Below are 16,934 nucleotides of genomic sequence, written 5' to 3' on the forward strand. Positions count from 1 at the left end.
CTTTGAAAGTTTTTTTTTTTTAAGACAAAAGGTTTCCATTAAAAAAAAAACACCCAGTATAAAAAATAACAAGATCCCTTTTATTCCCTGTACTGTATTTCACTTATAAACACGGCAGGCTACATGCTGCTCAAAACAGCCCCAGAGAGGATCTAAAAGGCTTACCACCCAGAACCGCTTTTCATAAATCTGTCCTCTATATACAAGTCAGCAACTACCCTTCTCCCATCACCCACAGAACCCAGACCCACTTGGGTAGGTGGGCAGGGGTCCCAGAGCAGTCAGGGAGCTGAAGCAGCTGTCCTGCCTGAGTCCCATCACCCCACAAACAGAGCAAGCATCACAGCCTTCCCCCAAAGGTCCCCAAATCAGAGAAGGAAAGAAGGAAAGAAAACGAAGACAGCAGCCATAGAAGCTTGGAGCAGGAAGGGAACCAACATACATACATACATACACACACACACACACACACATACATAACACTGACCTCCAGGTTTGAATGTGCATCTTTCAAAAACAAACAAAAACAGATAAAAATAAAAAAATTATATCAATCCTTTGTATACTACCAGGCCAACTGTACACACATTTACAGTTTTTAGGTTGATTTGCATTGTTTGTGCATTTGTATGTGAGGTCTTGGCTTTGAAACACTTAAGTAAAAACCAAGAAGAAAGACCAGTTCACTTAGAGTTTTACTAGAGACAGAAAAAGGGCAGGTGGCACAGTGCTTGGACCTGTAGCCTCTTTCACGGCACCTTTCACATAAAGGATGGGGGGACAGGGGGGAGAAGGAACCAACCCCAGGCAGATTCTTGGAGAAGCAGCAGGTAAAAGAGGCAAGTTCACGTATTTCTCCCAGCACAGCCAGAGTCCCTGCAGAAGGCACTCAGAAGAGTCAGAAGAGATGACAGGGAGTTAAAATGGTGCTTGGTCCTAGCCCATCCCAGCCTGTTTCCTGACCCATCCCAGCATTCAGTGGAACTCATGATGAAGAGAACAGTTCCATGGCACAGGGCTGACCCACCCCCACCCCCGCGGTTCTGCAGAAGCCCAGCAATGCTGGACACCTATAAGAAGGAGTGGGCATCTAAGGAGGTGAGGCCCAGGGTGTCTGGAGTGGAGTCCTTTCTCCCCACGTCAGGAGGGTGCCTCCAGGGGCCTGGGGTCTGGAATAAATCATAAATGTCATTCCTGTATCAAGCACTGTCCTGCTCGGCAAGAAGTATCAATGGTATTTGGTAAGCTGGGGACAGAAGCATCCCCTCCTTAAAGCATCTGACTGAGAGGGGGAGGAGAACCTGCTGGAAAATTTGCTATTTTTTGGATTCTGGTGACAGGCTGTGGAGATGGATCTCAGCAGTTTCTTGTGGTGGGAGGACATCTTCATCCATGGGTGGTTCGGGATTTCTTGAAGTGTGGCTGATCTGATGGTCGCAGGGCCAAGCACCATCCAATGAGATAGTGACACTCTGAAGAACACCTGTCACCTGATGATCTCCTCATCGTGCTCAAAAGGAACATCTCCACAGACCGTATAGTACAGCGGGATCCCCAGGGACTGCTGCCAACCTGTCATGGTAGCGATGGTAGCAGACCCACTCCAGAGGACTATATACTCGGGTCCCATCGAGTCCGTGTAGACGGTGTCGTTGAGTAGCGCCCAGGATCCGAAGTCAATGAGCTTGAGCGGGCCGTAACTGAGGTTGATAAGGATGTTCTCGTCCTCGATGTCCCTGTGGAGCACCCCACAGCTGTGGCAGTGCAGCACAGCCTCCAGCACCTGCCAGAAGAAGCTGCTCCTGCAGGGCCCTCCTTTCTGTGATAAAGCCTAAAAGGTCTTGCACCAGCTCGGGCCTCTCCAGGACCAGAATGAAACTGTCAGGCCTCTAAAACCAGTCCAGGAGCCTAATGAAGCCAGGGAAGCCCGAGCTAACCTGCTTCAACAGGACCATTTCCATGGACACTCAGGTGCCAGTGGGCAGTTCTCCTGTTGGAAATCTGGTCCTTCTCCACGTGCTGGATAGCCACCGGCAAGTCGTCGGCGACACAAATGCCTGAGTACAGTGCCCAATTGCTGCTGCCCAACAGGGGCACGCCTGGCCTTCCTTCTCCTTGCTGGGCACCAGGTTGGTGGTGTTGCAGGTCGTTGCAGGGCGTGGGCACAGGTGGGCAAGAGAGTTGATTTTGGACAGAGTATCCCAACCTCCAGAGTGTCAGTCTAGGCATGGTGCTTGGAGGAGTGGCAGGAAGAGCTGAGGCTGCGGCTGGCACGGGGGCTGGTGCTGAGAGCGAGTCAGAGGACAAGTGGACATGTGGAGGGCTGGTGGCAATGCACTACGCTGCCAGACCGGGGTCTCAGAGCTGCCGCTGCTGGTCCCACCACTGCCACCACTGTTGCCAAGTCCACTGAGGCCTCCTCCACCACCACAGCCCCTGAAAGTTACTCTTCTTTACCAATATCTAAATAATACTATTTTTTATATGGTACATACTTTGTGGACCTAGATAAATATCTGCATTTTAAACATCCAAAATCTCAATGTCAACTACAGACTAAGATATAGATGTAGCAAATAATTTTGAAAAATAATGCACAAGCCTGTACCTTTACTTTTTTCAGAAAACTGACAGAATTGAAGTATCTAAAACCTTTTAACATTATATTTGAAAATGTCTCCAATACCAAAAGTGAGGTCATTAAGCAGAAGTAGCAAGTAACTTAAGGGTCTAGGAGTTCAATTAATACCATATTATCATGTTCTGAAAGAACTTAAAATTGCTGACCTCAGAATCCTGCTTCAACCCACCTATGCTGTACCGGTGAGCCAAATTTCAAGGGCTAAATGGCTAACCCATCCCTCCTGACACCTCAGGGAATTCAAGTGTGTAAGCCATTTAACATAATTGGCTGTAAACAGTTCATCTGCTGGGAAAGTTTTATTTTGTATAGTTCAAGACTGAACGATTCCTGAGTTGAAGAGAGTAAATAAGTCTTTCACAATCACCATTTCATTTCGAGTCAAACTAGTTTACCACTGTTTAATTTGTGAGCAGACTGCCCTTCTAAATAACACATAATACAAACCCAAATTCACTTACCTAAATACAACTAAGGTAATTCATCAAAGCATGTAGAATTTTTAACAATAAGAATCAATTACAGGAAAGCGGACTTGGCCCAGTGATTAGGGCGTCCATCTACCACATGGGAGGTCCGCGGTTCAAACCCCGGGCCTCCTTGACCTGTGTGGAGCTGGGAGCTGGCCTATGCGCAGTGCTGATGCGCGCAGGGAGTGCCGCGCCACGCAGGGGTGTCCCCCACGTAGGGAAGCCCATGTAAGGAGAGCCGCCCAGCGGGAAAGAAAGAGCAGCCTGCCCAGGAATGGCGCCGCACACACGGAGAGCTGATGCAACAAAAAGAAATACAGATTCCCATGCCTCGGACAAAGAAGATGCAGCAAAAAGACACAGAGAACAGACAACTGGGGCTGGGGCTGGGGGAGAAGGGGAGAGAAATAAATAAATCTTTAAAAAAAAAAAAAAGAACCAATTACATAAAAATGAAGAGGGAATGCCACTTTTACTTAGTTTTTAAAAACAGGAATTTTCACATATTTATGAAGAAACAGAAATCTCAAGGACTATACCATATGTGTTATAGAAGAGGTTACCAAAAAATTAGTAAAACAGAAAGGAAAAAAGAGGACCATCATAAAACAGGCCTACATGCCATAAAGTTTTACAAAAACAAATCCTTCAATGTGAAATTTCTGGAGCAAGGAAATATGTCATATAAACAAAATTCTTTAATTTCTTTGCAACTCTTTATGTCTGATTTTATTTTAGAGCCTTATAAAAAGCACAGAAAACAAACTAATTTCAGTTTAATGAGATTTCTATTTAATGAGCATAGTGGCATGCACCAAGGTGGAAGAATCATAACCAGTTCTAAATCAGTAAATGACAATATATTGTAGTTTTATTGTAATTTTTAAGGGTTTTAGTTATAAGTTATATTGTCCACAGGGTGGCAGTCACATAGTCTTAACTTTGTCTTTGGTTTCAACGTAGAATTTCAGTATTCAAAAAGATGTGACAGGGAAGCAGACTTGGCCTAGTAGTTAGGGTGTCCGTCTACCACATGGGAGGCATGCGGTTCAAACCTCGGGCTCCTTGACCCGTGTGGAGCTGGCCCATGCGCAGTGCTGATGCGCGCAAGGAGTGCCCTGCCGCACCGGGGTGTCCCCAGCGTAGGGGAGCCCCACGCCCAAGGAGTACACCCAGTAAGGAGAGCCGCCCAGAGCGAAAGAAATTTCAGCCTGCCCAGGAATGGCGCCGCACACACCAAGATGACGTAACAAAAAGAGACAAGATTCCTGTGCCGCTGACAACAACAGAAGTGGAAAAAGAACACGCAGCAAAATAGACACAGAGAACAGACAACTGGGGCAGGGGGAAGGGAGAGAGGAGAGAAATAAATAAATATATCTTTAAAAAAAAAGATGGAACACGTTTTGGTAATGGCGAGTGGTGATGACAGCACAACATTGCAAACATAATTAACAGGTCTGAACTAACTTATTTGATTGTGGCTAAGGGGGAAATTTTAGATTGTATATACAGTATACTCTTTTTCATTTTTAAACCATGGGACTGTACAACACAGTGAACCCTAATGTGTGGATCATAGTTGGTAATACAATTGTAATACTATTTTTTTCATCATTTGTAATAAAGGTACCCCACTAATGCAAGGTGCTAACACTGGGGGGCGGGGAGGATTCTGCATTTTCTATATGTTAAACCTACAACTTTAGTGTTTTTTTTAAAAAGCCACAACACACATATACAACTATATGCCAATAATTTACTCTTATCTAACCAACCCTGAGACCAAAAACTGCCTGTCCTCCCCTGACCAAAGAACCTTCTAACTTCTCTAGTTCTTTAAATAGTATTCACTTTGACATCTCTTTGTTCTCCTACATCCTGGAAGCCTAGGAATTTTTTTCCTTCAATGTACCTCTTGAATCAGATACTTCCTATTTTCTCCCTAACTGGGGCAAGACCAGCCGTGAGGAGAGCTGTGTGAGGAGAGCTGTGTGAAGGTCCTACTGTACTGCGCAGTCCCGATTTTGGTCAAGGCCTAACTAGGGAGAGTGAGAACAGTAACGGAAAGGTGGGGATGGATACCATAGACATAATTCTCCTGTCCTCCAATTCATCCTGCATGCTACCACCAAATTAATTTTGTTAAAACACCTGTCATCTTACCAGAAATCCCTTCTGGCTAAATTAACTCCTTAGCCCAAAATTCAAGAACCTGAGGACACAAAAATACCTTCTAAAATCTATGAAAGAGTCAAAAGGGGTTTAAAATAAACTCCTCTTTGAAGAGACCTTGCAGCCTCCTAGTTTTATTTATTCCTTTAAATATTTCCTGAATGCTCACCAGGATCTAAGCACTACTTCAAGTGGCTAGTGATACAGAGAACAAGTCAAAGTCAGTTCCAAAGTCACATTCCTGACAGTACAGTCAGGGGCTGAGTGCTGGAAGCAGAAAGGGTTAGAGATAAATAAATCTCCTCCAAAGTATGGGCCACTGAAAGCACACTAGGGGTTGGGGAGATGGTAAAAAGACACCACAGGAGATCTGGGCAGAACACTGACATTGTCTGCTACAGACCCTAATCTAATATTGCAGCCTTATTTACCATGCCTATCCTACTTGTACCCTCAGCTCAGCCAAAATGTGCTAGCAGCTGTTAATGTGCCTCCACTCGTGCATGAAAGCTTCTACTTGATGCCTTCCATTTCTACCAGCAAAAAGTCTAACAAGCCTTCAGATCCCACCTCAAACACTGCCTCCTTGAGGAGGCACTTCCCTACTCCCGCACACATATCCAGATACATTTGGGGATTTTCAAGCCCTTCTGATCCTTGGTTTAGTCCCATCTGAGTATTGTTAATCACAGTAGGTACTGTATCCTAATTATCTGCATACTTGTCTCACCTTCTTTATCAGTTATTCACTGAGCAGGCCTGAAGCTATCTGGAGACAAGCATGTCAGTGTTAAATTATTCCAGTAATATTATTTAACGCCCCCCCTCTGTTTGCTCTTTGGGTTGTTGGGTTGTCTGCTTGATGTCTTCTCCTTGCCTGTTTGATTTTTCTTAGGAGGTACCAGGAACCAAACACAGGACCTCTCATGTGGGAGGTGGGCACCTGACTGCTTGAGCCACATCTGCTCTCATTTGTTTTTGCTCTTTTTTTTTTTTTTTTAATATTTATTACTTCCCCCCTCATTGTTTGTGGTCGCTGTCTACTCTGTCTGTTCATTATATGCTCTCTGTGTCTGCTTATCTCCTTTCTTCTTACTTCTTTTTCAGGAGGCACCAAGAACCAAACCCAGGAACTCCCAAGTGGGAGAGAGACACCCAATTGCTTGAGCCACATTTGCTCCCTGCTTACAGTGTCTCTCATTGCATCAGCTCACCACGCCAGTTCACTGTCTTGCTCATCTTCTTTAAGAGGCATCAGGAACTGAACCCAGGACCTCCCATGGGGGAGGCTGGCGCTCAACTGCTTAAGCCACAATCACCCCCTTCCAGTATACTTTTTATTTTTAAATTTTTTTTAAAGATTTCTTTTATTTACTTCTCTCCCCTTCTCCTCTCCCCCCGCCCCCCCGTTGTGTGCTCTCTGTGTCCATTCGCTGCGTGGTGTTCTGTGTCCACTTGCATTCTTGTCAGCGGCACTGGGAATCTGTTTTGTTTTGTTTTTTTTGTTGCATCATCTTGCTATATCAGCTCTCCGTGTGTGCAGCACCACTCCTGGGCGGCCTGTACTTTTTTTTTTTCCACACGGGGCAGCTCTCCTTGAGGGGTGCACTCCTTGTGTGTGGGGCTCCCCTACACGAGGGACACCCCTGTGTGGCACGGCACTCCTCGCACACGGCAGCACTGCAGCAGCACTGCACGTGGGCCAGCTAAACACATGGGCCAGGAGGCCCTGGGTTTGAACCCTAGACCTCCCATGTGGTAGCCGGACACTCTGTCAGTACAGCCACATTCGCTTCCCCATACTTTTTAAATATGTACTATTCAAATGATAAATATAATATCCAAAGGGACAAAATATTCTATGCTTTCTATTGTTTGAATATTTTTAATGATATAATTTACATACCAAAAAGTTTACAATTTAAACTGTACAGCTGTTTTTTTAAAGTTGTACAACCATGGTTATAAATCTAATTTTAGAACATTTTAATCACCCCCAAAAGAAGCCCTGTACCTACATTAGCTGTCACTTCCCATCTCTCCTCCCCCAATCCTTGGCAACTATTAATATTTCTTCTCTATTGCTTTGCCTATTCTAGACACTTCATATAAATACAATATGTGGTCTTTTATGTCTGCCTTCTTTCGCTTAGCATGTTTTTAAGATTAATCCATGTTGTGCTATGTATCAGTACTTCATTCCGTTTTACTGCTAAATAACATTCCATTGAACGGATGTGCCATATTTATCCATTCATCAGTCAATGGACATTTAGATTGTTTCTACATTTTGTTTATGAATAATATTCCTATAAATATTCATGAACAAGTTTTTGGTGAGATAAGTCTTCAGTTCTCCTGGGGATATATATATACCTAGGAGTGGAAGTGCTGGGTCATATAGTAATTTTATGTTTAACTTTTTAAGGAAGAGTAGACTAGTTTTCCGGCAGTGTGTGAGGGTTCCAATTTCTCCACTATTCTTTGAATGTTATAAAAACAAGAATTTCTCACTATATAATATATTCCTAGTGCCTGGCACTTATAGTTGAAGAGAACAAATAAACAGAAACAAACAGGTTAATTTCAGATAACAAGTACAAAGAAAAACATAAAACAGTAAAGACATAGAAAGTAACCAGAGAAAGGAGGGTCTCGCCAGGGTGGTCAGAGATGATCTCTCTGTAAAGGTAATGCCAACCTAAGATGAGAATATTACAGGCAGAGGGAACAGCAAGTAATGAAACCGAGACAACAAGACATTTGGCAAGTGTTCAGGGAACAAAAAGGAAACCAGTGTGGCTGAAGGATAACAAAGAGGCAAAGAAGGTAGGTGATGAAGTTGAGGAGGTAAGCAGACTTTAGATAAGGTTGGATACATTATGCTGGATTTTAACCCAAAACATCATAATCATTTTTTAAACTCTCACAGTCCTTTCAATACAGGTGTTCACTTCTGCAAACATTTATTGAATTTTCAAATATCTTTTGATTTCATAAAAGTAAACATTAGAGAGACAGTGTAGGTCAGTTCATGCTAGTCAATCTGTATCACTTTATTTTGTGGTCCAAGAGAAAACATAAATGACTGTCAAAAATGTTTTAGTAACATGTAACAAGCATAAACAAATACTCACAAATTTAAGGTATATGCCCTACTAAGAATAATTAGGAGCTCTCAGAATATGGCAAACCAGTAAGAATCTAGCTGTAGCTCATTCCCATAGTTTAAACTTAGATTTTATTCTTTAAAATTGAACACTAATTTCTCTTCTCCATTCTACTAACTGAAAATTTTTATTTAATTCCCAAACATAAAACTGAGGGGTACAAAATATTCTACATGTTTCTGTATTATTGGAATCTTTTGAAACAAGAATTTTTTTCACATATAACTGCTATATTTAAGTTTTTCAAAGAGGCCAAAACATGTCTTTATAACTCTAGTAACATAAAATGTCACATCCTTGATTTAAAAAGTCCATTACCTATAAAGTCTAGTTAAAAGTCCTCTCTACCTCCTTAGCTCATTTCCATGGCTCTCCCACCAAACCAGATGACTTGCTGTTCTCAAACTAGTACCCCCACCCAACGGACTGCGATGATTCACATCCCCTAGCAGGGGAAATCCAACCTGTTCTTCAAGGCCAGAGCCAACACTCTCCCCTTCCATACCTCTTCCACAGTCCTCTTCCAGGAGCAGAGGTGATCCCTTACTCGGTGCTTCCACAGCACTTCTGCACCTCGGATGCTGCCTCACCACTTTCTGCCTAATACGAAGCTATCCATAAGATGAGTCAATGTCTTGGACAGAGATGTTGTCACCCAACTACTCTCCTGGGCTCAATCCCCAGGACTGAGTATGGCTCTTTGCAATTAACAGACGCTTAGTTGAAAATAATATCCATTTCAGCACTAGTTTGGTAAAATACAGTAAGGAGTTATTACTAAGTTAGGCCGTCTCTGGAGACAATTAAAGCAAAGGTCACTTTTCCTTCCTTCCTAGGAAAGCCAGGCCTAATTCTTTGTAATTGTTTCCTTAACAATGACAAATAATACCCCTCCTAATTTAAAAAAAACTTTTCCACTTTCATTACCTATTCAAGAATTGCTCAACAATACTTGCAACTCCATCTTAAGTTTGTGAATGATACGTATTATGAAGACTATATGGCTCTAAATCCAGAGCACAGAGAAGTGAATCAAGATCTCCACAAGCCCACAGTTAATAACAGGGGCCAAAGTATAATTTCGTTCAGAATTCTCTCACTACCTCCTAACATGAAGAACCTAAACATCAGTAACTATCAAAAAGCACCTAGTGATGCCTGGAATACATGCATTTCTATTAATGAAAATGACAAAATATTTCTAGTTGGAGACTGTTTTACAATATAAAACCAATTAATCAACCATGCAGATCATTTTAACAGACCGCTTCAAAATTAACCTAGCAATTAAAAGTATAAAGAATAATGTGGGAACGCACATGAACAAAAACTTCGGTTCTTAGTAACTGCGCTGACCCATCTACAAGTCACTTCTTTCTTCTTCATTTGTTCCGAAAGGCCCAATAGACTAAACATTATAGCTGACCCTATTTTCTAATTTCAGCTTGCATTTAAAGATAACGCTTTTGTTTCATTTACAGCTCACATGCTGCTGACACAGCTACCCCTTCTTTGTAATAAACACAGGGCTTCTATATTTAAAAATACAGTGAAACTTTGTTATAACCTCCCCTTCCCAGCCTCCTGCCAATTTTCTCTCTTCCAAGTCCCACCCCACCCGGGGATTTTCTATCCGCAGAGCTCAAAACATCAGCCCCTTCAAAAAGTCAATTTTCTTCTTTAAAGACATCTCATCATCCCGGTATTTTTCTTCTCCGCAGATCGTTTATAAAAAGAGAGGAGGGAAGAAAAAAAAAAAAAATCCCTCCCCCAGAGATCTTCCTAAGCAAAACGCACTCATTCTGTGGTCGACTCTGGGATGGCAGCTGCGAGCTGCGCGGGGCTGAGCTCGCAGGCCGGCCTCGGGGCCGGGCAGGGCTCGGCCGAGGCGGACACGCGGCCAGGCCCGGCGGCGTCCCGGGCCGCGCAGTCGGGGAGGCGCGCCCGTCCCGCCACGCCGCCGGGGATCTCGCGCCGGCCCGCGCGCGGTCCCCGGGAGGCTGCGGAAGGGCGCGCGGGGCTCCCGGGGGTGGCGGGGGCTGCTGTCGTCAACTCGCGCGGCGCGAGGCCGGGGGCGCGGCGGCGCGGGCAAGCCCTGGGGGCCGCCGGGAGGGGGCGGCCGCGGAGGGTGTGGGTCCGAGGGGCCGGCTGGGAGGCGGTAACTCCAAGCCGGAGTTAATCATCACCCCCAGGAGAGGGGGGAAATCCACCGCCCGGCGCAGGAGGAGGGGGACGCGGCCCGGGAAAAAGCGAAACTCCTGCCTGGCCGCCCCGGAGAAAAAGGAGCCCCGAGCGCTCTCGCTCCTCGGCCCCGGCGGCGCCAGCTCTCGTGGCTCCCACGGCGGCAGCCCCGGTTACGAGCGCCACTCACTACACTTACTGTCTTTCTTCCAAATGACCGCACACGACACGGGGACGGGGAAAGTGTTAGTGCCGTGGAAAATAAACTCATTTTGCTGTGCAGATGGCAAAAGGAAGCTCCACAACTTTCCCATACCGGGAGTCGAACCCGGGCCGCCTGGGTGAAAACCAGGAATCCTAACCGCTAGACCATATGGGAAGCGCTGCTGAGGACACCGCCGCGACCCACCTGACAAGCGCCCGCGCCGCCGCTGCCGTCGTTACAGCCCAGGCGCCGCCACTCCCGCCGCCGCGACGCCCCTCGAGCTGCGGCCGCCGCCGTCCACGCGCTCGCGAGGGGGGAGGCCGCGCGCGGCCGTGGGGGAGGGGCGGGGCCGCTCTGCCGCCCAAGGCAAGTTCCAAGGCGAAGCTCAGCACCTCGCGGACCCCGGAACCAGCTCTTTCACCTTTCTTTTTTAACTCCGCCAACGGCCCCCCAGCCTACAGGTCCGGATTCCTTCGCTGGTCAAAGTGCGTGCGGACTTGTAGGCAAAGTTGAGGGCGGCGACGTCTCTGGGAACAGCTGGTTGCGTTCGGGGCGGAGGCGGCGCGAGAGCTCTTTGGCCACCAGCCAGCGAGCCTAGAAGGAGGGTGGAGGGTCGTGGATACGAAGGGAGTAAAGGGAGAAGGCGGGGTGACACGGGGGGGTGGGGGTCGAGGCTCCAGGTTCTCGTTCTCCTGTTCAGATCCCGTCCCGCTTTCGCCCCTTCGCGTGACCTCAACCCCTTTATACCGACCCCACCTCTGAGAACCCGGAGTACCGCCCTGTAGGGGGAGGGGAGGAGGAGGAGAATTCGAACGCGGGTTGGAGCCTCTGGGCACCCGTAGTGGGAAGCCGGGGATTGCTGGTCCGGAGACTGAGGGCGACGTTCGGGCTCCGGGGCTGGGGACGGCCTCGAGGCGGGTCGCGTTCCGACTCGTTTGCGCGGAGAGCTGGACCCGGGCTATTCACGGAACGGTTGGCGCAGTCATGTGAGTTTGGGTCTCAGAACCTAAACAACGAGACGTGTTTCTGAGAACCGGCGTTTCTCCGCCGCGTCTCCCCACCCCTATTCCCGTTCCCACTCCTCGCCGAGGCGTGACGTGCTCTTAACTGGCCCGCGGTCGGCCCCAGACTTGGAAGCCAGGTCCTCCCGGCACCCTGGGGGCGTGGGGCTCGGACCCCGGGGTGGGAGACTGACGGGCCGGCGGCGGCGCGGCGAAGGTGCGCCTCCCCCCTCGCAGTGGTGTCGCAGCCCCCCTTTTTGGTCTGAAACACTCGGACCCTAAAGTATTGTGAAACTAGTCTTGGGCTGCCACCAGCTGCCGCCTCCCCGCTCGCGGGAAGCCGCCCGCGCAGGAGAGAGTACTGACGACCTGGGAAGGCGGGGCGGTCGTATCACTATGCCAACTCTTTCTTTCCTTGAGACTCAAGAACAAATTGTTATCTACTGATGGTGTCTATACTCAAGAGACGTCTTATGCTTTGTTCTTTCGATGGAAATAGCTTGATTTCAGGAAAGTTGGAGTTTCTTCAGGCCCTTATTACAGCATCCCCCCAAAAACCCAGAAAGGAACAGAAATATTTCTTTGCACTGACGGCGGTAACAGAAAGAGGATTACATTTTTAAAAACTGTATTTCGGAAAATTTTTATAAATGAGGCAATGCAGACTTTTTTCTTTTTTTGTTTTCTTGATTTTGCAGACTTAACTGTATTGGCAACAGAATTTCAAATGACAGCTTCAGCCAAATAAACAAAACAGTGCTATGTATAACAAGATGAGACTCAGTAGCAAAGACTTATCTTACGAGCTCTAAACTGATGTAAGGCATACAAAACTTAACCTTCTTTGTTATTATAATTAAGCTTATACTTGTTTTTTCCTTTTTCAGGGCAGACTACTGGAAGTCACAGCCAAAGAAATTCTGTGATTACTGCAAGTGCTGGATAGCAGACAATAGGCCTGTATGATAATTCCACTATTAGAGATTCCAATATGTTCGGTGTTCATTTTTTATCTGAACTGAGAGTTTTACAAAGCACTTTTGTGTACATTGCTCTTAATTTTTCAAAACATTAAAAGATTTTTGTTGTCTTATTCCTTATCTGAAAGCTATGAGCCTTCTTCCTTTTAATCAGCTCGATTATACAGTATACTAAACCAGTTTATTAGTCTATGACCTACCTGTCACATTCAGAAAATGTGCATTGCATGAATAATTTTGTCTGTAAGCATCTTTCTTTATAACAGTGTTTGTAATACAGCCATATACAAACAAAAATAAAAGTGGAAAACTAAAAAATATAAAAAGAAACAACATAATTATAGTTTTTCCTGTATAATCTCTGCTCTGGAAGTAAACATTTGATGTAGTGCTTGACATTTATACATGCTTAAATTTGAAAATTTTGTGGAATATGAAGATAGTAACTGCTAAGCACATTATTGCTATATCTCTTAGTCTTGATTCAGCTTTTTTAAGACATAAAGCAAAAAGCACCACTGATTTCTACCTCACCATGAATGCATATCATAGAACATAATACTATGTGTGTAGTATATTAAGTATAATATATATTCATAAGTATTTTTCTTGGGTTCAGCAGGTGCACAAAAGAATGGTTGCTATGTTTTAACAATGCTTATTTCTTTGATAGACATTTACTTATTGTTGTCTATAAGGTGTTTTGGTTAATTATTTTTCTTTTAGATGTTTTGTTTTTGAGGTGTTTTCTCTTTATTTTTGTTTCTTGTTTTTGGTCTTTTTGAATAGTTGCTAGCATTCTTAACTCTGTCATGTTTAAATTTAGGCCATCCTTACGAATAAATGCCACAAATTTAAAAACCTGAACAAGTCGCTGAAAGTCTTTCTTCCTTGGATATATCCAGACAGTTCAATGAATTTTGAGTTATCTAGAGTAAATAATCCCTTCCAGTGTAGTCTTTCTTCATCTCCTTGAAGTTGCTAATGCACATTTATTTAATCATTGTTTAGAAACAAAACTAATTTACTTTTCAAGGCTTTGTTAATATTGCTTGGTGTAATCTTTTTAAAAAATAAAAGGTAGCATACCTATATACTGTTCTGCACCATAGTTTTTTTAATTGAACAGTATTTTCTGGAGCTTTCTCCATGTCAATACATAGGGCACTTCTCTGTTCTATATTACAGCAATCCGTGGGAATGTACCATATTTTTTAACCTGTCTCCTATAGATGGATATTTAATTTATTTGAGTCTTTCACTATTGCAAACAATGCTGCAGTGAATAACCTTGTACTTAACGTCATTTTGTAAATGTGTAGGTTTATCTGTATCATAAATTGCCAGATCAAAGGGTAGATGGATTTGTAATTTTGATAGATGTTGCCAAATTATTCTCCATAGGAGGACCATTTTATATCATTACCACAATGTATGAAAGTTTGTTTACAGTTTGGGCAGATTTAAATGTCTTCTTTTTTTTCCCCCTCAGTATTAAGAACAAAGCTCTGAGGATCATTGTTATTTGTGTCTCCTACACTAATGTGACAAATAAAACTTTAAAATTCAGAGACTTACTGGTTTTGACATTTGATGTTCAGAGGTGTTTCTCAAGGTTAAAAAATAGATTTTTTCCTCACTTATCTTTTGGTTTCATGTCTTATTTGAGTCCTCATTACAATCATATTCAATAGATTAGTCATCAAGGCTACCTTGTATTTTTGTCCATTAATATAGTCATCATAGTTTATTTTAAGAACAAAACAAAACTAGTCTGAGAGCATAATAGTAAGTAATCTGGTTCGTTTCCCTAGTATCAGTTGATAACAAGGGCCAATTTGCAGTAAAATTACACTCTTTTAATCTTTTCTGTCAATTTTTTTACCCGAATTTCCATCTGGTACTTATATTAGCTTTGTAAAAATATGGAAGAGGGAGCAGGGTTGGGGGGAATTGATTTCTTCCAAATAATTAACCAGTTATTCCAGCACCATTTTATTTTTTTAATCCTTTTTTTAAAGATACATAGATCATAAAAAATATTAGAGGTTTCCATATACCCAACAACCCCCCAACACCTTTTATTAAATAATGGTTTTGAGGTTATGTTCCATTCCCATATTTATACTTCACTGTGAACATTATCGTGTTTATGTAGATTTCCGCTATATATTCTTTTTTTTTTTTTTTCTTCTCAAGAGTGTTGAATTTCATGAAAGAGGAAAAAATCATAAGGAAAATGTGGCAAAGAGAATCAGTGAGGTAATTTAGATTTTTTTCTTTGCCAAATTTTCTATTTAAATGTCAGTGCTCTATCTCACTTTGACTTTTATATATGTTTACATAGATCAAACAGAAAAGCCTGGATAAGGCAAAGGAAGAAGAAAAGGCATCAAAAGAGTTTGCTGCAATGGAAGCAGCTGCCCTGAAAGCATACCAAGAGGATTTGAAAAGACTTGGCTTAGAGTCAGGTAAAAAAGCAGACAGGCTGTTTTTAAAGTAACATCAGAGGTCATGCTACGCAAGCTTTTATTGTTTCCATAAAGAGATTATACACTAAGGCTATACTCTCAGTGCTTTAATTATGCATCATTAGCCCTATTTAGACTGTGAAACTTTGCTCATGCACTTTTGTTTTTAACATGTCATCTTTTAACCCATTCTTCATTCACAGCAACCATACTACCTTTGTGCTTACCAAGTCCTAGTGCTTTCCTAGGTCAGAGGTTTATTTCAGAGACACTCAAGTTGTTTTTTAAGTATTCTAATTATTCAACTAAGAGAACTGTTCATTAAATAATACGCTTTGCATTATAAATACAATTCACTTTAGGCATATGGTCAAAACTATGAATTATGTTACTTAGATGGTTCAATTAATGAAAATTAACCTATTTGTCCTATTGTGGATAAATTAACTGACTTTACCATTAGAAGGTAGACAATTTAAGGGTTCAAGGGTAAGTCAAGTCTAGGTGAAAGGAATTATATAACTAGAATGAATCCATTTTGTCACTGCAGTTAGCCTTTGAGTTGGAAAGCTTCAGGGAGCACTTTTTCCATGACAAATCCATTGTGCTTAAGCCAACATACAGCAGATCTCAGTTGTTCTTATATAATGGTTAAGATAATCAACATGTAATGGTATTCTTTACTGTCTAAGAAAAACAGTTTTCAATCAAGATTTTAAGCAAAACCACTTAAATTAACTAACATTGCCTTCATCAGATAAGAACAATTATAGACAGACTTTAAAAATATTATCCTCGACATTGGTAGTTACGAAAGTTGATGGGTTCCATGAAGCTAAAACCACACGTTCATTTTGAGAGGAAAAGGGATGTAGGCCTTCTGAAAAATAATAGAGTAAGTTGAAAATTCATCTTCTATCCATTATATGGATTAGGTGATCCCATTATATTGTTTTGGGCAAATAAATCTTTGCCCAAAGATTTATATTTTATTTTATAGTTTATATTAAAATGGGTATTCCCTATTAAATATTTTTGAAAGATTTGTTTTTATAAATACAGTATAGATTCCTTTAAAAGTATAGCATTGCAATACAAACAAGTTTGAAAAACCTCCTAACTTCTAAGATTTTTCTCAGATATCTCTAGCTTTTTAAAATAAAATTATACTCTACATGCTTTTTTAAAAAAATTTTTAAAGAAGCTTTAGATTACGTAAGTGTTACATGAAAAGATATAAAGGATTTCCATATGCCCCCCTCCCATCCCACACTTTTCCACATCAGCAACTTCCTTCATTAGTGTGGTACCTTTGTTTCAAGTGATGAACACATATTGAAACATTGGTACTAACCATGGGCTATAGTTTACATTCCATCGATACTGCACAGTTTTGTAGTACTCTGCATTCTACGGTGTAGTCTTTTTGGAGGAAGTTGGGTTTTTTTCCCTCAATGACGTGTCAGGTATAGCTTTTCTTTTGACTACTTAAGGCTATAAATGATTTTTAGTACTTAGGAGTACAAGCTTTGGAGACAAATAGAATTACCTCTTGCTAGCTATGTGACCTTGAGTTTTTGCTAAAATTAAGAGTTTTAAAGTGACCACACATAATTAAGTGTTTAGTACAGGGTAACCAT

The 16,934-nt window shown here is 42.8% G+C and overlaps 2 protein-coding genes, 1 non-coding gene and 1 pseudogene across 8 annotated transcripts in view; 1 reads left to right on the forward strand and 3 right to left on the reverse strand.

The window, feature by feature from the left end:
• ELF1 (E74 like ETS transcription factor 1) overlaps positions 1-11,557 on the reverse strand; it is a 183,517-nt gene extending 171,960 nt beyond the window's left edge. For 2 of the 4 annotated variants that reach the window (XM_058276616.2, XM_058276609.2), the window contains exon 1: positions 11,264-11,557. The gene's annotated coding sequence lies outside the window, so the exon portion shown is untranslated. Of the gene's footprint in view, positions 1-11,046; positions 11,184-11,263 lie in introns of those variants that run through there. The other 2 variants (XM_058276614.1, XM_058276607.1) reach the window with 1 other exon arrangement.
• On the reverse strand, positions 1,116-2,551 carry LOC101442488 (serine/threonine-protein kinase pim-1 pseudogene; annotated as a pseudogene).
• TRNAE-UUC (transfer RNA glutamic acid (anticodon UUC)) lies at positions 10,945-11,016 on the reverse strand. The gene has a single exon. It is a non-coding gene; the product is annotated as a tRNA-Glu (tRNA).
• Positions 10,996-16,934, forward strand: part of WBP4 (WW domain binding protein 4) — a 33,846-nt gene continuing 27,907 nt past the window's right edge. The window contains exons 1-4 of one of the 3 annotated variants that reach the window (XM_058276620.1): positions 10,996-11,327; positions 12,731-12,803; positions 15,023-15,085; positions 15,171-15,294. In XM_058276620.1, coding sequence (XP_058132603.1) covers positions 11,011-11,327; positions 12,731-12,803; positions 15,023-15,085; positions 15,171-15,294 — 577 coding nt within the window. In that variant the 5' untranslated portion in view covers positions 10,996-11,010. Of the gene's footprint in view, positions 11,328-11,477; positions 11,829-12,730; positions 12,804-15,022; positions 15,086-15,170; positions 15,295-16,934 lie in introns of those variants that run through there. The other 2 variants (XM_058276621.1, XM_012526880.4) reach the window with 2 other exon arrangements.

This window comes from Dasypus novemcinctus, chromosome 15 (genome assembly GCF_030445035.2).
Source record: "Dasypus novemcinctus isolate mDasNov1 chromosome 15, mDasNov1.1.hap2, whole genome shotgun sequence".
Classification (NCBI taxonomy): domain Eukaryota; kingdom Metazoa; phylum Chordata; class Mammalia; order Cingulata; family Dasypodidae; genus Dasypus; species Dasypus novemcinctus.